Source organism: Bacillus rossius, chromosome 2 (assembly GCF_032445375.1).
Source record: "Bacillus rossius redtenbacheri isolate Brsri chromosome 2, Brsri_v3, whole genome shotgun sequence".
Classification (NCBI taxonomy): Eukaryota; Metazoa; Arthropoda; class Insecta; order Phasmatodea; family Bacillidae; genus Bacillus; species Bacillus rossius.
The window spans coordinates 21,272,107-21,290,189 of NC_086331.1; the positions used below are offsets into that span (position 1 = coordinate 21,272,107).

General features: G+C 34.8%; 1 protein-coding gene across 16 annotated transcripts in view; it reads right to left on the reverse strand.

The window, feature by feature from the left end:
* Window positions 1-18,083, reverse strand: part of LOC134529158 (eukaryotic translation initiation factor 4E transporter-like) — a 262,122-nt gene that overhangs the window by 144,372 nt on the left and 99,667 nt on the right. For all 16 annotated transcript variants that reach the window (XM_063362951.1, XM_063362949.1, XM_063362953.1 and 13 more), the window contains 4 exons: window positions 17,483-17,619; window positions 11,325-11,456; window positions 7,798-7,931; window positions 3,776-3,889 (listed from right to left, as the gene is read on the reverse strand). In XM_063362951.1, the coding sequence (XP_063219021.1) occupies window positions 3,776-3,889; window positions 7,798-7,931; window positions 11,325-11,456; window positions 17,483-17,619 (517 nt within the window). The remainder of the gene's footprint in view (window positions 1-3,775; window positions 3,890-7,797; window positions 7,932-11,324; window positions 11,457-17,482; window positions 17,620-18,083) is intronic.

Below are 18,083 nucleotides of genomic sequence, written 5' to 3' on the forward strand. Positions count from 1 at the left end.
CAAAATATATTAAGTGGTAAATTACTATTATTGAAAATCAGCCTGTTTAGTAAATTAAAGCATTCAGTTACTATATTTTATTACAACTTTGCACACAAGGAAGTACCTTAAATCACAAATGTTGCACTAAATAATATACAATACAAAAATTAAGAATTCATGAAATTCCTTACCTCACCAAGTTGACTAATGCAAAATTCGACAAGATAGGCCTACTCTTTTTCCTTCAGAATTGTCTGTATAAAACTGATACAGCAGTTCTGTCCAAAGTTTAATATTAAATATGCAGACAAGAAAATAATATTTTAAAAATACACACACTTGATTAAAAAATATTTTTAAAGACTAAAATTACTTTTGTAGCTTATTTATTTGCTCTTCAATTTTTTGTATTTCCACCTGAGTGTCGGTTACTAACTTTCTTCTCATTGATTCCAATTCTTGAATTTCTCTTGCCACCTTCACTTTTTTTTCTTGACGCTCAATCTTTGAATTTTCTTCTTTCCGTTTTCTTTCAAGAGCTTGTTTGTACCTCATATGGGCTTGTCTGTAAGAGTATATCATTGCTTTTGTAACTTCTACTCTCTCTACACCACCAGCTACAGAAACAGCATCAAAAACACAACGCTGGGCGATGAGTGATTCCTCATTCATATTTTCAATGAGGCATTCAGTATTCACCGAGAAACCTCTTTCAAGGTGCGAGTTTCCATGTGAAAGTATTAACAGTTGCTGCACAAAAGATTTCAATTTTTCCCACTTTGAACCTCTAAGAAGCATCATCCAGAAAGAATCTAAACGGGTATCTGACTTATTGTAAGATTTCATCTCTGTTTTGATGAGTACATCATTACAAAATTCTTTGTATTCTCTGGCAATATCATCTGCTGTATTAATTCCTGCTATCAAATTGCCTTCAGTTAAAATTTCCAAAGCTGAAGAAAGATAGCAGTCACCATTTCCAGCAGCTATAACAGCAGGATTCAAACACTGCAAAGATTTTGTGAGTGGAAATTTAAGTGGCGACCGAAACATAATTTTTGCCACAACAAGCTGAAAGCAAGTTCTGCAATCTTTGCGAAAAAGAGCTCTTTCTGGTTGGCTCCATCACATTTCCTAAGAGCCTGTCGTGTAGCATATCCTAAATCTACGTCTTCACATCTAATAAGATTTTCTTTTTTCATTACATCTATATCCTTGAGCTGACAACTTTCAATAATGTCCCTCTTCACAAACTTGAACATAATGTTTTTCATCAAACAAACAATTGCCTCGTAGAGGAAAGGTGCTACTGGGGCATCTGTTTGAAAGTCCCTCAAAAATGGTTCCATTTCTGTGGCCAGAGACTGGAAAAGTGTTAGCTTGGCTAGAAGCAACTTGTCTTTTACTGAAGCAGCAATTATTTGGAAGCTATGACACTTTGGTTCTTTCTTACTTCCTGCAACACATGTGACATACTTGCGAATTCCAGGTAAAATTGAAATTGCTCTAGCTGCTACATTAGCATTTTCCAGCCACCTAATGCCACAGAATTTCAATGGAAAATTTCTTTCGCCACAAACCTCTACAAAATCTGCACGGCGAGCTGGAACATATCTTTAAAAAGATAGTATAGAGCACGCAGAAATTCAATTATATTCCAAGCAGTTCCTTTGATGCCAGCTTTGAAACTGTTGTGCATAACATGAAGGCCACATGAACCCATATCAAGAATTTTAGGATCTTCTCTGCCGGGTCTTAATTCTTTAGCCATGTCCCTTTGCAACTTTAAATTTACGTTGGGGCCATCCATTGACAACTGCAAGATACAATTTAGATCTAAACCTTCCAAGGCAGCCTTCAAGCCATTTAACAAGTCAGATGCTGCAGTGTGTTCTAAAAACACTGAATTCAAATATCTAGTGGTGACATGATTCTTGGAAGTGTCCCAATAGCGAAGAGATACATCCATCTTGTTTCTGGGCTACTTTATTCAAAGACTCTTCAAAACCCACCACAAAAAAATTAACATTTTTTACGTCATGCATTAATTCTTCATGGAAATAATATCCAAGCCCATACACTATTGCATAAGAAGTTTTCGACTTCTGAAATTGCATACCCTTAGCAATTTCGCTATCTGGGAACATAAGTGTAAACAAACTCACACTTTTTGCTGCACTTCTCAGTGAAGCATGCGATACTACTGTTTGCAAACACCACAGAATTTCCGCTTTTGTACAGCTGTCCTTTGCTAGAAAATCTTTCATACTAACACTACTCACCTGTTGCTGCACATCTGAGTTTACATCTAATGCATTTAAATCTTGGATGCAAATATTCTTTGTAGAGTGAGATGTTTGAGGAGTGGAAGCACTGGAACACATTTCCTCACTTTGTGACTTATTAGCTAGAGTTGAAAATGAACGAATTGACACAGTTTTCAATTTGTCATTCAATGCCCTCTTATGTTCCATGCCTTTACTACGGCTTACTACAGCTTGCCTGCCCATACTATTGACTTTAAAAACGACACGACAATGTACAGCGTGCAAGGTATATATCTGTAGGGCATGGCGAAACCCAGCTGAATTCTTCAGTCCATCTGTGTTTGAACTTAGTCTTTCCCCTTCCTGCGCGACCCATCTTACAAAAAGTGCAAAATTATTATTTTCACGTACTTGTTACTCCTCGCCGAGTTTTGCAGCACAGTTATTTTTAGACGTCTATGCACACACAGGTCACATATATTATAAACTGACACTACAACTAAACGAATTTACGCCAACATTTCATGCCATGGCCTCTCCATAACCTCTTGTAAGTATCATCACAATAATTCACTAGGCCTTCAACAAAACGGTACGTATTCGACAGTATAAGATACAAACGGTAAACAAATTCACGGACAACATTTAATTTAACGCAAAATGCCTACTGCAAACATCACTTTTCACAGTTTAGAAATGTAAAATTCAAACAAAACAAATATGGCGAACGAGTGAAAGTTCATTTCACAGAGTCAAGAATAATGCCTATGCAGGGCAGCCAACAGCACTTAACAGAACATCTCAATGTTTTACCCATGTTAGCTCCTGCCAGCACAAGCGCCATTTTCTGATTAGATTGGCTTGTTTGGAATTACACCGCTTTTGCGCATGCACAAAATGTATTTTATTTTTCGCGCTAGCCAAATTGTCTGGCTGGCACTACTTTTGTCTCTCTATTCTATAACATTTGTATAGGGGCTGGCACTCGTGCGCTGTATACTTCTTGCTCGCGCTGCACTGCAGCAATAGAACAGTCACGGGAAAGAAGTGATCATAGCACTGCTGCATTGTTTTTTTTGCCCTATATAGCGTCTATGCACGGTAGCCCATGGGCATAAGCGATCGTGCATTGCCATACACCAGTTTCCCGTTTTCCACGTAAATATTACTTACATTCCCGCACAATCCCGAGCATTTACACAAACAAGTACATTTCCAGTACTTCCCGGAATTTCCCGATTGCTGGACACCCTGGTTCTGGTACAATTTTAAAGTGCTAGAACGTTGCAAAAGTGGCAGCTGATTTATAATTATATTATAATTTTAAAATGACATTTTAATTACAACAGCTGTGTACTTTTCTTCTTTGTTGAAGACTGACAGTTTTTAATATTTAACTGCACCAGAAAATTTATTCATCTCTTTTCATATTTCCTTCAATATGTAAGTAACCCCAAAAGCTTTAACCTTAAAAGTTAGTTACTTAAAAAATTTGAACTCCATAGTTTAAAATTTCCACTGCATACCTTCCACAGCAGGCTGCGGCATCCTGGATTCTTCTATGTGCGTTTCAGTTTCTTCAGGTTGATCATCCTCAAAACCATGCAGTTCTATTTGTTCATCTTGTGTAGTTGGACCACCTGAGGATACCAATTTTAATAATGAGAAAGCAGCCACAAAAATAATGTTTTAAAAAAAATGCTTACTTTATTCTCATTGAAAAATCTTATCTATTTTTTTTTTTCAAATAAAGCCATGGATGCATTCATGCTGCCACCTAATTGGCCACTTAGGACAGGGACATGCAGCAACAGCCAAATTCTTCTCACCACATTAAACATTAAACTAGTGTTAGACCAGTTTGCAGTCATTAGGCAAAGGAAACTATTACTCAATTTGATAAACCCAAATAGTTTTTTTTGGTTAGATTCTTCTTGCCTGACTTAGCTGGCCTAATACATTTATTAAAAAAAGATCTCAAATATTATAACTAATATTAGAACTTCGGGCAAAGAAGCTGTTTTAAAATGTTTGTTGCAGGGAAATACCAATTTAATTTAACTAGTGCGCTTATGATTATAAAATGTAGTTAGCACTAAACTCCACAAGGCTTAGCACAGATTTTAACTATCAGAGACATGGGAATTTCATGCTGTTTAAAGTTCCAGTGAACTGAAAAACCACATACTGCTTAAGCAAGAGATATCACTAAGAATAATGTAACAGTGAAATCCACAGCCTTCTACGACGATACATTCCCTTACTCTGCAGTGATATCTGTATGGCAGTCATGTGCAGTGACATTGTGACATATACTCCTGCCCTATGATATTTTAACTAATTTGCATATTTTTTGTGTATAATTAATTTACACTCATTTTTCTTTTATTATGCATAGGCATTTCAAGTATTTTGATTGTGCTAAAATAAATATTATTAGTTCAGGTTAGGTTTTACATTTAGATATATGTAATATTATTTTATTATTACTCTTTCAATCTTATTATTTTAGTCAGTTAAAATTAATATGTATATTATTTAGGTTTTTACAATTATAAAGCACACTCAGGCAGTAAGACTAACATTCTAGAAGGTTGAAGGTTTCAAAAGAAAGGAAAACAGCAATGGAACACACTGGCACCCTGAAGTAATTTTTTTTTTAATCTAAGAAATGGATCGCTGGAAAATCCCATCGCATGGGCAAATGACTGTGCAGCAATAGCTCAGAGGTTTGCTGGGTGCTTTTTCAGCTAGCCAATCAGGAGGAACTATGATTAGGTGGGACGTGAATTTTCAGACTTTCAGAGAATAATTTTCAGCAATGCAATTTCCCTACATGGTCAGGTACTGAATACTGTCCTGTGATTAGTAAGTTTGCCCACGGGGTTGCCTCCCTTTGTTTCTAACTTCGTAAAGGAAGGTAACTGTGTGGTGTAAGGAAGTTGTCGCTCGATTTTCGCCACGTACGGTTGCATCATTGAAAACTAATGAAGTTCTGACAAGAAATTCTCAAGTAACAATGTAACGTCTGCTGGTCAGGTCCAGGCAGTGTTGCAACTTTTTTTTGGGGTATTTTCCAGACAATATTAACTAGGAATTTGATCCCAGGCATCGGCATCGGTCCAGGGTGATCGTCATCACCCACCCGCAATAAATTACACAGGATTACGTACCTGGTTAAGTACACTTAACCAAGGGACTTAATTTTTATATATGCAGTATTGTACGAATTAATGTGAACACAACCGAAAAAGTAGTATTTTGGTTATGGAAACACTGTTATGTCAATTCTGGCTGTTTTGATAGCAAATCATAACCTTATGATAGCCATTACTTACTGCTAAAAACCTGTAAATTTATAATGTTTTAACTATTTTTAGATTGTCAGAGAGTTTGATATTTTACAAAAATATTCAATAATTTATAGGGTTTTAGGATTATTTGGCATCATGGATATTACTCCTAGGAAAAGAAAAAAGATCATGCTTCGTGAGTATACATTAATGAGACAGAGAAGCATTTCAATAGAATTTGGTGAGTGATTGGGTGCTTTAAATAAACTATTAATGCAGAGGAGAGACGGGATCTGTTGATGTGCAGTGGAAAGGAAAATGTGGAAGAAAAAGGAAGACCTTCTGCGTAACAGCAAATTACAGCCAAAAAAAGCAAGCTACGACCTTCAACAAGATCTTGAACATGTTGGTGTTAAAATCCATGACTACAGTACGCAGAAGACTCTTGGAAGGTAGAAGAAAAGCCATGAGGCCACAGAAGGAACAATTCTTGACTGCCACTATGATGAAAAAGAGACTGAATTGGGCCGGAAAAAAAAATGACAATTGGACCGAAAATGACTGGAGGAAGGTGCTGTTCTCAAACAAGAGAGACTAGTGCAGGGCCAGCGATCAAAATTTGTTCGTAAGAGGGTGGATGAAAACATACTGCAGCCCATATTGTATAATCAGTCAAACATCCAGTTAAAGAGATGTTCTGGGGCTGTTTTTCGTACTCGGCACCTGGCAAACTTATTCCAGTAGAAGGAATAATGACTAGTGAAACATGTAAAGCAATGCTAGATTGATGTTTGGTTCAGGAGCTGGAGAAAGTTCAAGCCAATGGAAATGCAATTTTACAACAAGACTCAGCTCCATGCCATACTTAGAAGAAAATGGTTAAATATTTCAAGGACAAGAAGATTAGCACTTTTGACTGGCCTGGAAATTTGCAAGATCTCAATCCCATTGAGAATTTGTGGGTGATCTGCACGGTCAGATTACAAAAGATAGACTGTACGATGAAAATCAAGATGGTGGAAGCATTGTTAAAGTATGGTTTAGAGTACGCAATCATGTATAATTGTAAAAATTTAGCTTACTCCATGCCGAACCGAGTTCAAGCCGTGATTAAAGCAAAGGGAGGACATATTCCTCACTAAATAATAGTATTTAAGCCTTATAGTTCTAAGAATTTTTTTGTTTTGGATAAACAATATATACAAAAAAAATTGTGTTCACACTAATTCCCACAATATTGGATATCGAGTGACATGAAACTATGAAGTTGAGCTGGAACTATGTTGGTATGTATTGTAAAATTGTTTTATCAGATAGTAATCAGATACGAATAAAAACTTTTTAGAAACAAACTTTTCCAATTAACGAACTGTTGATCAGAGAACGGAACTGTGAATGGTAACGTGTAATTTTATTTTAACACTATTAACAGTTCCAATAATTTTTTTTTTACCTAAATAAAAACTTTTATCAAATAACTCACTTTGGTTAAAATATATTACTTAAAAACAATCTTAAAGTTACTATTAGAACAGTAAATTTTAAAGTCTCTTAGTTTTCTGGTTGTTTTGCTGGGCCAACCTCGAACGTAACAAGCTCTAACCTAATGGCGGCCAGCCGGTGTTCTAGTGGCGCAAGTGTCACAGTTGTGCATGGCCAAGCAACGAACCAGTTGTCTTTTACTCGTCTGAGTTTTCTGCATATAACATACTTGCACCTAAATGAACCTTCCCACTGAGCACATAAAATTCTTTAGTACACTACAAAATAAACAGTGGATTTAAAAAAAAATTAATCTGTATCTGAGAAACTTAAGTTTCTTGTAATCAGCTTAGAAAGCTCAAACAATTGAATATTATTATTTCAATTTGCAGTATTCAAAGTCAAATAGAATTTGTATTGAAAGTTTAATTAACTGTTCGTATTCAATTCAAATATTTGAATATTCACATGGGCCTACTATTGAGGTATTTGAAGAAATAGGAAAGTAACACAAGCTTAAGGTTTGAATGTTTCATCATTGAATTTCAATTTACATGCATTATCATGAACCATGAATGTTATGACAGTAAGAGACTGCCTGAATTGCTCAGCCAAGCTACTCAACTTTTTAGTATTTCAGTTTCTAGCCATAAATGCTAGAAGACTACACAGGTTTTTGAACAATACGCTTTGGGCTTAATTTTATTCACCATAAATATTGCACAAAGTTGAAATACATTTTGGCATTAAAAATTAAATGAAATGTGATTTACCTGAAACCCATTCTGGCACTTCTTCCTTATCACCACCCCTACGCCTGTCACCATTAAAACGGCTCTTTTCACTTCGCCTGTGCTCTTTCTCTCTGTCACGTTCAAACTCTTGGCCAAATTGCCTGCGCTCATGCCTGAAAAATTACATTACAACAAAATTAAAACCTCATATTCTACTTAAGAACCTCAACAAACTGCTAGGTTTAAACCTGTTACATCCTAATGACCTAAAACAAAGATTATTTTAAAAGGGATTTGAGCAAATAATGTTAACTGCAGCACTGTGCATATTCACGAAAAATTAACAAAATTAGAACATACGTTTAGAATTTACAATGATGCAGTTTATAAAATTTTTAAAAACCCACATACGTATTTATAAAGAAAAACTTTATTTTATGAATGCTCAACATTATATAAATATGTCTTTTCATCTGTGTTCCTCAAATGCAAACATTATTTTTAAATTTTATTATTTCAGTGTCAAATTTTAATTTACACCATATGCCAATAAAATATGACATGCTATTATTGAAATTTATTTATTTCAACATTATAATGACATAAGTTAAAAAAATACCTAACTGGTGCAATAACTGTTACTCATTAAAAAAAAATATTAGGAGTTGGCTGAACACAAGCTAAGACTATATTAAAACTTGTGACTTTCTAACATCCAAACACACAGGCCCACATTTCAGTTTTTAGTAAGGAAATTTTTATATTATAACAAGTTGGAGTGATCCAGTAAAAATTATGCACAAAGGATACATTGAAATACTTACAAATACTGGTTAGCTAAACGAGCAAAATAATGGAACAAGGCATGGACACAAAATTAACACACAGAAAGCAACACTGATCAGTTGAACTTTTATTGAATGTTAAAAATTTTAATTGGTAGTAAATTCAGTTTTCATGGAAAAACATGTTGTATAATATGGACAATTACTACAATGTTCAGAGATAGTAGCCTTAAAAATTCCTGTAACACTTCAATGAGAATGAAAAGGTGGACAGGCCAATTAAGTATGCACTAAAATTGTTATTACTTAAAGTTAAAAAATGCTTCATATTTACAATTCTTTGATGAAATTTAATTATTTTTATCTACTATACAGATAATTGTAACCATTTTAGTTTAAGAATTATTAAATTAGATATGGCATGTGTAAATATTTATTAGTTATAGTTATTTTTCCAAGGTATATATAGGTCCAGTAGAATATTAACATATATTTTGTTAGTGACAGGGGCAGAAATTAGAGCAATGGCTAATTTTAATATCAAATCAATAATCCTCTTAATATTACTAACTTAATAAAATCATCAATTTACCCATACAATTTATAGTAAGGTTCCACTAAAATTCTTAATGCATGACAGAAATAATTTTTATACCTTTTCTAGATTATTTAATGTCTGGATAGTTAACAATTTTATAACTATTCTCCGTTCACTCTTACCTGAGTTTTGGAATAAACAAAGCCTCTTGTAAACAAACATTTTCATTGGCTGCCGGCCGCCGCGCACATTAGTCCCTTGGTTACGTACCATTTGTAAGTATTTTTTCACTGTCATTTTTATAACAATTGTTGATATATAGCATTATAGCGATTCATCATTAATTTCCAATACAGTTTAATGTGTCAGCTAGTATGTACAGTAAAACCCCTTATTTGCACTTTTCAAGGAACCCCAAGGAAAAAGTGTAAATTGCGGGAAAGTGTAAATTGTGGGAAAGCACTTTTATTGGCAGTTAATGCTAAATTTTAGCTTAAAAAAATGTATCAGCATTTACTGGTGCTACAAGACAAACAATAGTTGTTTACAACACATTTAGGGCACTGCAAAAATATAATTTTCTTAAATATAAAATATAAAAAACAATGCAACATAAAGCCTACATTAAATTTTCTCTAGTACAGTTTTATAGGTGTACATACTAGTATAAATTCAACACTTTTAAAGAAATCTGAAATCCTATTTTTAATTATTGTGTTTAAAGTACTAACAGGAATATTCAGTTCCTTGGCCAAAACCACTCGGGTACCCACATGCTTGTCAAACTTCTCAATAATTTTAATTTTATCTTCAATAGATAAAGTATTTCGTGGAACTTTATACCTATCCATCTTCAATCAAAATCTTGCCATAAATAATATTGTGAACGATAAAAAAACACGTACTAACCAAAACGGACGTTGACTAATGTAAACAATGAAAGCCATCATAGATATGTACTGTACATAATGCAGCACTACTAAATATACGTACTGTGTATGAGCGCTTTCCGGTAGTATCGATAGCTCAGCGCTTCGGACTATGCTCTGCTACGAGAGTGCTCTATGACACCATAAATAAAACCGTTTGTGGTTCTGCTACGAAAGTTCTCTATGGCAGCAAAGATTAAAACGTTAGTAGAGGAGAGGCACCATAGAACTTGTCGATACATCAAAACGAAAGGTTACAGACAATAGGCGAACTACTTCAAACTTTTCACATCTATGACTAACGTGACGAGTATTTACATTTTTACCGTGTTTTGAAACGTACATTCCGGGTTTTTTGGTTACGTAGCGGTGTAATTTCAGGGAAAATGCAACACGAAAGTTAATGTACAATAAAACGGACCTACATAAAATGACGTTATTTGCGGGAAAACGTAAATAACGAGAACGTAAATACGAGGTTTTACTGTACTTACAATTATGTTAGCAGACGCCGTGTGTACGGTGGCATAGACAAAAGGTACTATACAGTGTACAGTTGATGCCTGGCGCAACAGTTGCATTTCAGATTCGCGCGCGCACGGTTTGTTATGGCTGACGTCGGACCGAGTTTTGTAAAACACAGAACGGGAAAGCCTTTGAAAAGTGCACAGAAAACTATTGTGTTGAATGTTTTTAAAACATTTTCAGACAAATATCCGGATTGTCGTGTGAACGATATCGCGAGTTTAACTGCGGAATTTAGGCATGTTTCGAAGAGCAGTGTGCTTCGTGCAAGGAAAGAATTACAGGACACCGGGACATTAACATCTTCCGGGAAGAAAAGGAAACTTGAGTATCCTGTTATAAAAACTTGTGATGATTTTGTGAAGATGGTTATTAGGCGTAAAGTGCGTAGTTTTTTCTTCGCAAATGAACCACCTACGCTGAACAAAGTGCTACGGTGCTTCCTGTCATATTACGTCTCCGTTATTTTATTAGGACCTACTGTACTGAAGTGTGTGTGTTGCAACTAGTGCTTGGCGCGCCAGATGAATTCAGCCTATCACTTGCTGACGCGGCGCAGTGATACGGCGGCGGTGTTTGTTTATTTTAGAACTCGGCTAAGAGTGAACGGAGAATAAGAGTACTTACTACACATGCATGTGAAAATACTGATAAATCAAACTACAGTAAATCAGTAACTTTGCAAGTAACAGCTGCATCTTTTTTTACAAGTTAAATAAAAAATTTAAAAATTCAAAAGTTCAAAAAAATACTATAGCAATTTGATACTCTAGTAACTAGCAGTTTTACCGCTCTTTGTTAGAAGCACCACGTTTGAAATACTCTGCTTGAGGCTCCACATTCTTGTCCCACACATCCCTGGAGAGTATTCTGCCACTGCCAATGCGGCGGGTAGCAACTTCTCTGTAGCCAGCCAATTCCCTGTAAAAACACAAAGCTCCACATCAACCTCATCTAGTACTCCCTGGAGAGTATTCTGCCACTGCCAATGCGGCGGGTAGCAACTTCTCTGTAGCCAGCCAATTCCCTGTAAAAACACAAAGCTCCACATCAACCTCATCTAGTACTCCCTGGAGAGTATTCTGCCACTGCCAATGCGGCAAGTAGCAACTTCTCTGTAGCCAGCCAATTCCCTGTAAAAACACAAAGCTCCACATCAAACTCATCTAGTTCTGTACAATAGAAGTACGTAACACAACTTGAAAGCCTCATATTTAAGCTCATCATATATTTATTTCTTTGCTTGGAAGGTATACATGACTAAATGACTAAATGAATAAACTATTTGCAAAAATGAATGAGCATAATAAAATTTAAAAAAAAAAAAGTGTTTTATATGAGCATAGTTACATTTCCCCCCCCCCGATATTACATCCATGCTGATTTACTCTCTTTGACATGTTATATGTTACGTTATGTGCACATGGGATTAAGGTTACCGGACTTCCAATGTTAGATTAACTCGGAAACATTTCAAGACTCACAAGGAAAGGGTCTAAGTCAGAGCTCACCAATTTGGCTCAACTGTGCGAGTAGAAACAGATAGGTACCCCTTTCACCATCCTAAAATACCTTGCCTGAGTGGCCCCTAGGAAGAGAGGAAAAGCTCATTAAAGATTTTAAAGTAGAGTTTGAGGGATACTGTTCATGAATTATGAAGTCTGCAGCACATTGTCTGGCAATCCATCGGCTCGGGTTCAATACCCCACTGCTAGTTTTTCATTTTTATTTCTTGCAATATTAAACTATTAATTACAGAATTTAAATACAGTAGACACCCAGTTATCCAGGTGCAGATTATCCGTGCCTTATTTCACTTTCATAAACCACAAAAACAAAAATAATTTTTCATTTCCGTGTGCGCACAACGGCTTCGCTTACTTCATTGCATAATTATTTCCGACGCCGCCCCAGTGTTCAGCAAACGTTTATATTCCGCCATCCTACATGTCAACAACAGCTCTGGAGAGAAAATCTTGAAGCTTTCAGGGCTAGTTTATCTAGAGTTACTAGGATGCACTAGTGGCAAATGCAACAGTGGCAAATCATGGCAGAGACATTTAGTAAACAGAGTCAGGAATGACAATAGGTTAAATAAGCTTTCTAATATATAACGTTAAATTTAAGTTTTTTTAATTCTTATTAGAACTCAAATATATTTCATATATCAATAACATTATTCTTATGTAACTCAAAAATATTGGTAGTGCCTACATACGAAAAATAATGTTATGCCCAAGCCCTGTTATGCAAACAATGCAGTACATGAATTCTTTAAATGTAATTTTAGGTTGTTTAATCTCTAAATGTTATTCAACATTTATTTAAATAGTAATCAGTAATCAAACTTATCTATTTGGAAAACAAATTATTTTGAATAAAATACTCTTACGGAAAAAAAACTTAAGACTAGCGCTGTTTTGATTAGCGCTCTGTTTTACTGGAACGAATTAGGGCATTACTTTGATACTTTGAGGAATGGGTGTTTCAGTGTTTGTATAGATTGTCGGGACAAAAAAACTTACTTTTTTTACATTGCTTTAACTGTATAGTTAAATTACATACATGGGTGAGATTTTGAATAAAAGAGACATTTATGATAATTCTAGCAATTAATTCTCTGAGCTGATTTTTATTTATTATCAGAAGAAACATTACATTTTTTAGGGTGATAGTCAAAGAAACCTTTAAAACATAAATATTGTTCACACCATGCACATTTCACGAAAGGATTTATTGAACTTTTCTTTCCGAAATATGATTCAATGGCAAGTATACTTCAAGTTTTTAAATGGACATCTTTCCTGCCAATTTTAATGCAAACCAAGCATACTGAATCATTGGGGTGAAAACAGGAGCACTGAATTGATGACGCACTATCAAATGTATTTTAATCGCATCTTCTCTTGTTAATTCTAGCTGTTGTAGCAATTCCAGGACACTTTGTAGTCTTTTTATTGAATTTTTGACTTGGCGATATACATAGGCATCACAGGATTTAACAAGAGGAGTACATTCGGGTGGAATGACCTTCATAGTACACGTTACTTCACCTTGCTCATTGATGACTGTTTCATCATACAATGTCACATCTCCTTGGCCACTCCAATATAAGGAATTTATTGTTAGCAATTCGTGACTAATGTTGTTCCCAACAAGTTTGCATAAAGTTCTTTTGTTAAGTCTTCCTGACTGAGAAAGTAAAGACAACATTTTTATTCTAATTTATTGACAGTACCAGCAACTCGAGGACCAAATTTATTGGGAGGCTCTTGCATACATAAAAATATTAAAAATACAAGGGGTAACAGTTGCCCTGAAGCTGTTAAAACTGTACCGCACCATGTAAGAGTGCGTGGCCTTTGAGAGATTGAGTTTTTGCACTTAAAACTGTCTTTGTACCCTTTTAATCCAGTGACCTAATATATGTTGATCCATACTGGTATCCGGTCTGGGCAGTGTTAATTTTATAATAAAGGTTAAAGATTGGCATTTTACGTCATGTTTGTATAAAAAACTTCCACTGCTGCTTCCACCATTTCTTCAAAAGTTGCAGCATTACTTTAGCTGATGGATTTGGTGATTTTTCGCTGTCTTATAGGATGTTCACATAAATCTTTTTACCCAGGAATCACTAGCAATAAATTAAAAATTTTCTAAAAAATATGGGAATGCGACTGCCATTGCCAATTGTTGTAATGTTTTTGTTCTCAATTGTTTATAACAACTTTGGACATCCTGAAATCTTTTCCATGTTTGAGAAACTCCACGTACCTCAAAGATTTTGTTCATCAGGTTGGGTGTAAAATATAAAATCATTTATTATGAAATTATTGATCATAATTTCAATAACCTGCTCTGCAATTGCTTCACCCAATGCTATTGCTACAGGACTTACAGATGTAGGATTGTTGGTGATCAACCTTTTTTCTTTAAAAATTAATAAAGCATAATGAAAAGGCCTGGTAAATTTTTTTAAAATCTTTATCAAAAGTTGTAGTTTTCAGTAAAAAATTCTTTTTGTGTTTCCATTGGTTGGGTTTCCATTTTCCAATAAAATATGTTTATGACAAATCACTGCAGACACCTGGTAAAGCGTTCACAACTGTACAGACTGTTACAAACTGTAGGAATAAAGGTATAGTAATGGCCGACTGATTCTAAACAGCTGCCAGAGCCATGTGCTCTGAAAACATGAAACAGAATAAAGAAAAAGGATCAAATGGGGAGGTAACAGGACGTTTGCTAACCATTGCTATTGAAGGACAAAAGTTAAACTGCAAACCATGCTCTGCAATAAAACAATTCAAAAATTTATCATTTAAAACAATTCCTATTCAATTATATTAACTACATTAACATAAACTTAACTAAATTGAATAAATTAATATTAAATACATACATTCAAATGTTAAAAAATATATTTAAATTCAGCAATTAAAAGTTTAATATTGCCAGAAATAAAAACAATGAAAAAAAAAAAAAACTAGCAGCGGGATCAAACTGGAGTCAGCAGATGCCAGACAATGCGCTTTACCACTCCGCTGACTTGAAAATTCACAATCAATAGCCCTCAAACTCTACTTTAAATTCTTTATTAGCTTTTTCTCGCTTGGGCTAACTCAGGCAAAGATATTTTAGGACATTGAAAGGGGGACCTACCCGCTTATACTCTTACAGTTTAAGCCAAATCCGTGAGCCACGACTCAAATTCAAGTCATGCTAGGTTGTTGGGATTGAACCTACAACCATCTCAAAAAAGTGTTGTCTACTTTGAGATACTCAAAATAATTATTTTCCTAGCAACAAGGAGACAACTTCTAACAGTAAATACCTTAAACACACCTAGAAATCACTCTACGTTTTTGAAAACGAAGTCTTTAAACAGTCTTCTATTTCAATGCACTGCCTTCTTTTTGGATGCCATACTGCGCAGATGTCGCAACAATGTCGTCAGCAGGTGACTTGTCTATGTAGAACAGTGCCTTCTTGATCAGGGGGCTGACACTAGATAGGAGCTATGAAGATCTTATCTGAAGTTAGTCCTAATGCTACTCCCAACCTCGAAACAATGTTTTGAAGGTATTTTTTTGCATTTGAGTGGGGGAAAAAAATTTTCCAACCACCTAAAATCTTTTTGCATTTATAAGTATTTACCAAATGGTTTAAAACTATTTAATATGTGTATCAAAATTTATCATTTATTGTGGACATACATAAGGGTGAAAGGGTGGTCCCACCGTTAAACTTGTTTTTATCTTTGTGGTAAATATGTCATATGCTTGTGTATACTTTTTGTTTTTGTTGCTAGGTAAATTAAAAATCATGATTGAATTTCTTTTGAAAATCTAAAATGGGCGTCGAAAAACATACGCGTTATAAGCAAAAACTTCCCAGAAACAAGAGTATTGATAAAATATCTACTAACCTATGTAAGAAAAAATGAAAATGCCACCCTTAAAATAAATTTTTTAACTTTTATATACAAAATGTATTTTAATAAAGAAACTTAAACCTTAAACATTAATATATATTATTGGCATTAGTTTGCAGGATATAGGCCCTACTATATATTAAAAATGGTCCTTTTCTTACATATTTGATGGTTTTGTTTCCCTTCTATTGACTAATGTTATGTATAAAGAAACTTACTACCCACCCACCGCCACCAAAAGGGACTATCAAATAATGAACTTTCGCAAACATGGGAGTCATGTTTGTCTTTACTTACCGTGTTCTTGATAAAACAAAATCAGTGAGTGATTGATTCTGATTTCAGTCGTCCCTTGGCTGATATCTTAGACATCGCTGTTCATAAAAATCGTGTCGAGTAAAGAATAAATCAAAAGAAAGTATTAATATTTTAACTCCGTGAACAAACTAACCTAAAACTTAATGAACTTCTCAAAACATTTTTCTAAGGTATAAAAATTCTCTTTTTTAATGTATGCTGTATGAGCAAGGAACGATCGTCATCTTAGCCAGGCACGATTGTGACTTCTCAAGCAGTCTCAAAATTTAGCAATTTTTGAGTCTGTACTTTAAAAATAATTTTTTTTATGATAGGTGGAGAAAATAATATGGTAACAGATGCTCTGATTGGCTGGTGCATGCACATGTGCAGTTGCATGTGAGAGTGTATGGAGAGGATAGCGTTACACGTTAATTGGCATTGAGCTGCCATTGCATCAATCTGGTTCGGCTTTAATAGCAGGCAGAGGTTCCTTCTGCTGGAGGAGCCATTATTTGGCAAATGGCATAGTCCATTACAAAACTGACAAAGCTTCATTGCAGGTGCCGGCTCATTAAGTAACCTCCATTTTTATTCATTTACAGACTTCCATAGCTTTCCCAATTTCACCACTACTCTTGTACACAAGCATAGATAGGCTAAAGCCTACTTACTCCCCGTCTACCGATTCACGATTGGGTTTTATTATAGTATAGTATACATCTCAAAGTCTTTCATCAAATTTTGACTGTGTGCAACATATTTTTCTTGGAACTGCAAAAATCCTTAAAAAAACTGAAATTTGAAAATGAGTTTTCTTTCAGACAGTAACTCTCTTAATTATGTTTTTGAAAACTAATACTCATTTCCAGCCTAGTGGCACCCAAATCACCCAATGACATATACAATTATTTATAACAATCATCATTCATCATCCTACAACCCTTGACCCCATCTAGAAGTCACGATGGGAAGAACATTAATAAATTAGCTTCTAAACAGTAGATTTATTACAGCACTAAATAGAACAAAACTAAAGACACTGGTACTTTAGTTTTCCTACATTAATTTTTAATTTTTCTCCTTTTTGGATGGATATCTTTTACCAAACATTGAAATATAAAAAAAATTAATATCTTAAGTCACTATTCATTGAGACTTAAGACAACCAAAATGTTAAAAAAAAATTACAACCTAAATAATTAAACAAAATTACCTGTTAGATGGACTTTCTGGTGCCCGACTAGATTTTGCATCAACATGGCAACCACTGTTGAAACTCCTTCGCTGAGGACTCAAAATTATTCCATCCTGCTCTTTGCGGACTCTTTCACGAGGGTCTCCAGAACGGCGCTTTGGGAAAAAAATTTAAAACTTGTCAATGCTAAGAAAGTTAACAAAACATCTTAATTACTAAAATTATATTTGTAAAACTGTTAAACTCAGAAAAAAATGATTATTCTTTATGAATAAAATTTATTTAAACTGCTGTAAAATACGTAACCACCTCACAAAACAACTTTATTATAAAATAGAGGGTTAAATTTTCTGTATTATTGCATGATTTTGAGTAGTTACAAATGGTGCTAATGTTTAATTTTGTCATTAATAAGCATTATTTTTCTACGAATCAAGGTATCCGGTATGTAGCAAAACTTTTTTACTTTATCTGAAGGCCAAACCAACTACAGATTTATACTGACGTCCGCGAAGGGCTACGTCCTCCCTAAGTCCGATGTGCCTCTCTATGGCCCAGTGTTTGAATCTCCTGCCGTGCATGCGTGCGTTATCCACCCCGAGGCGTAACTGGAGTGTGC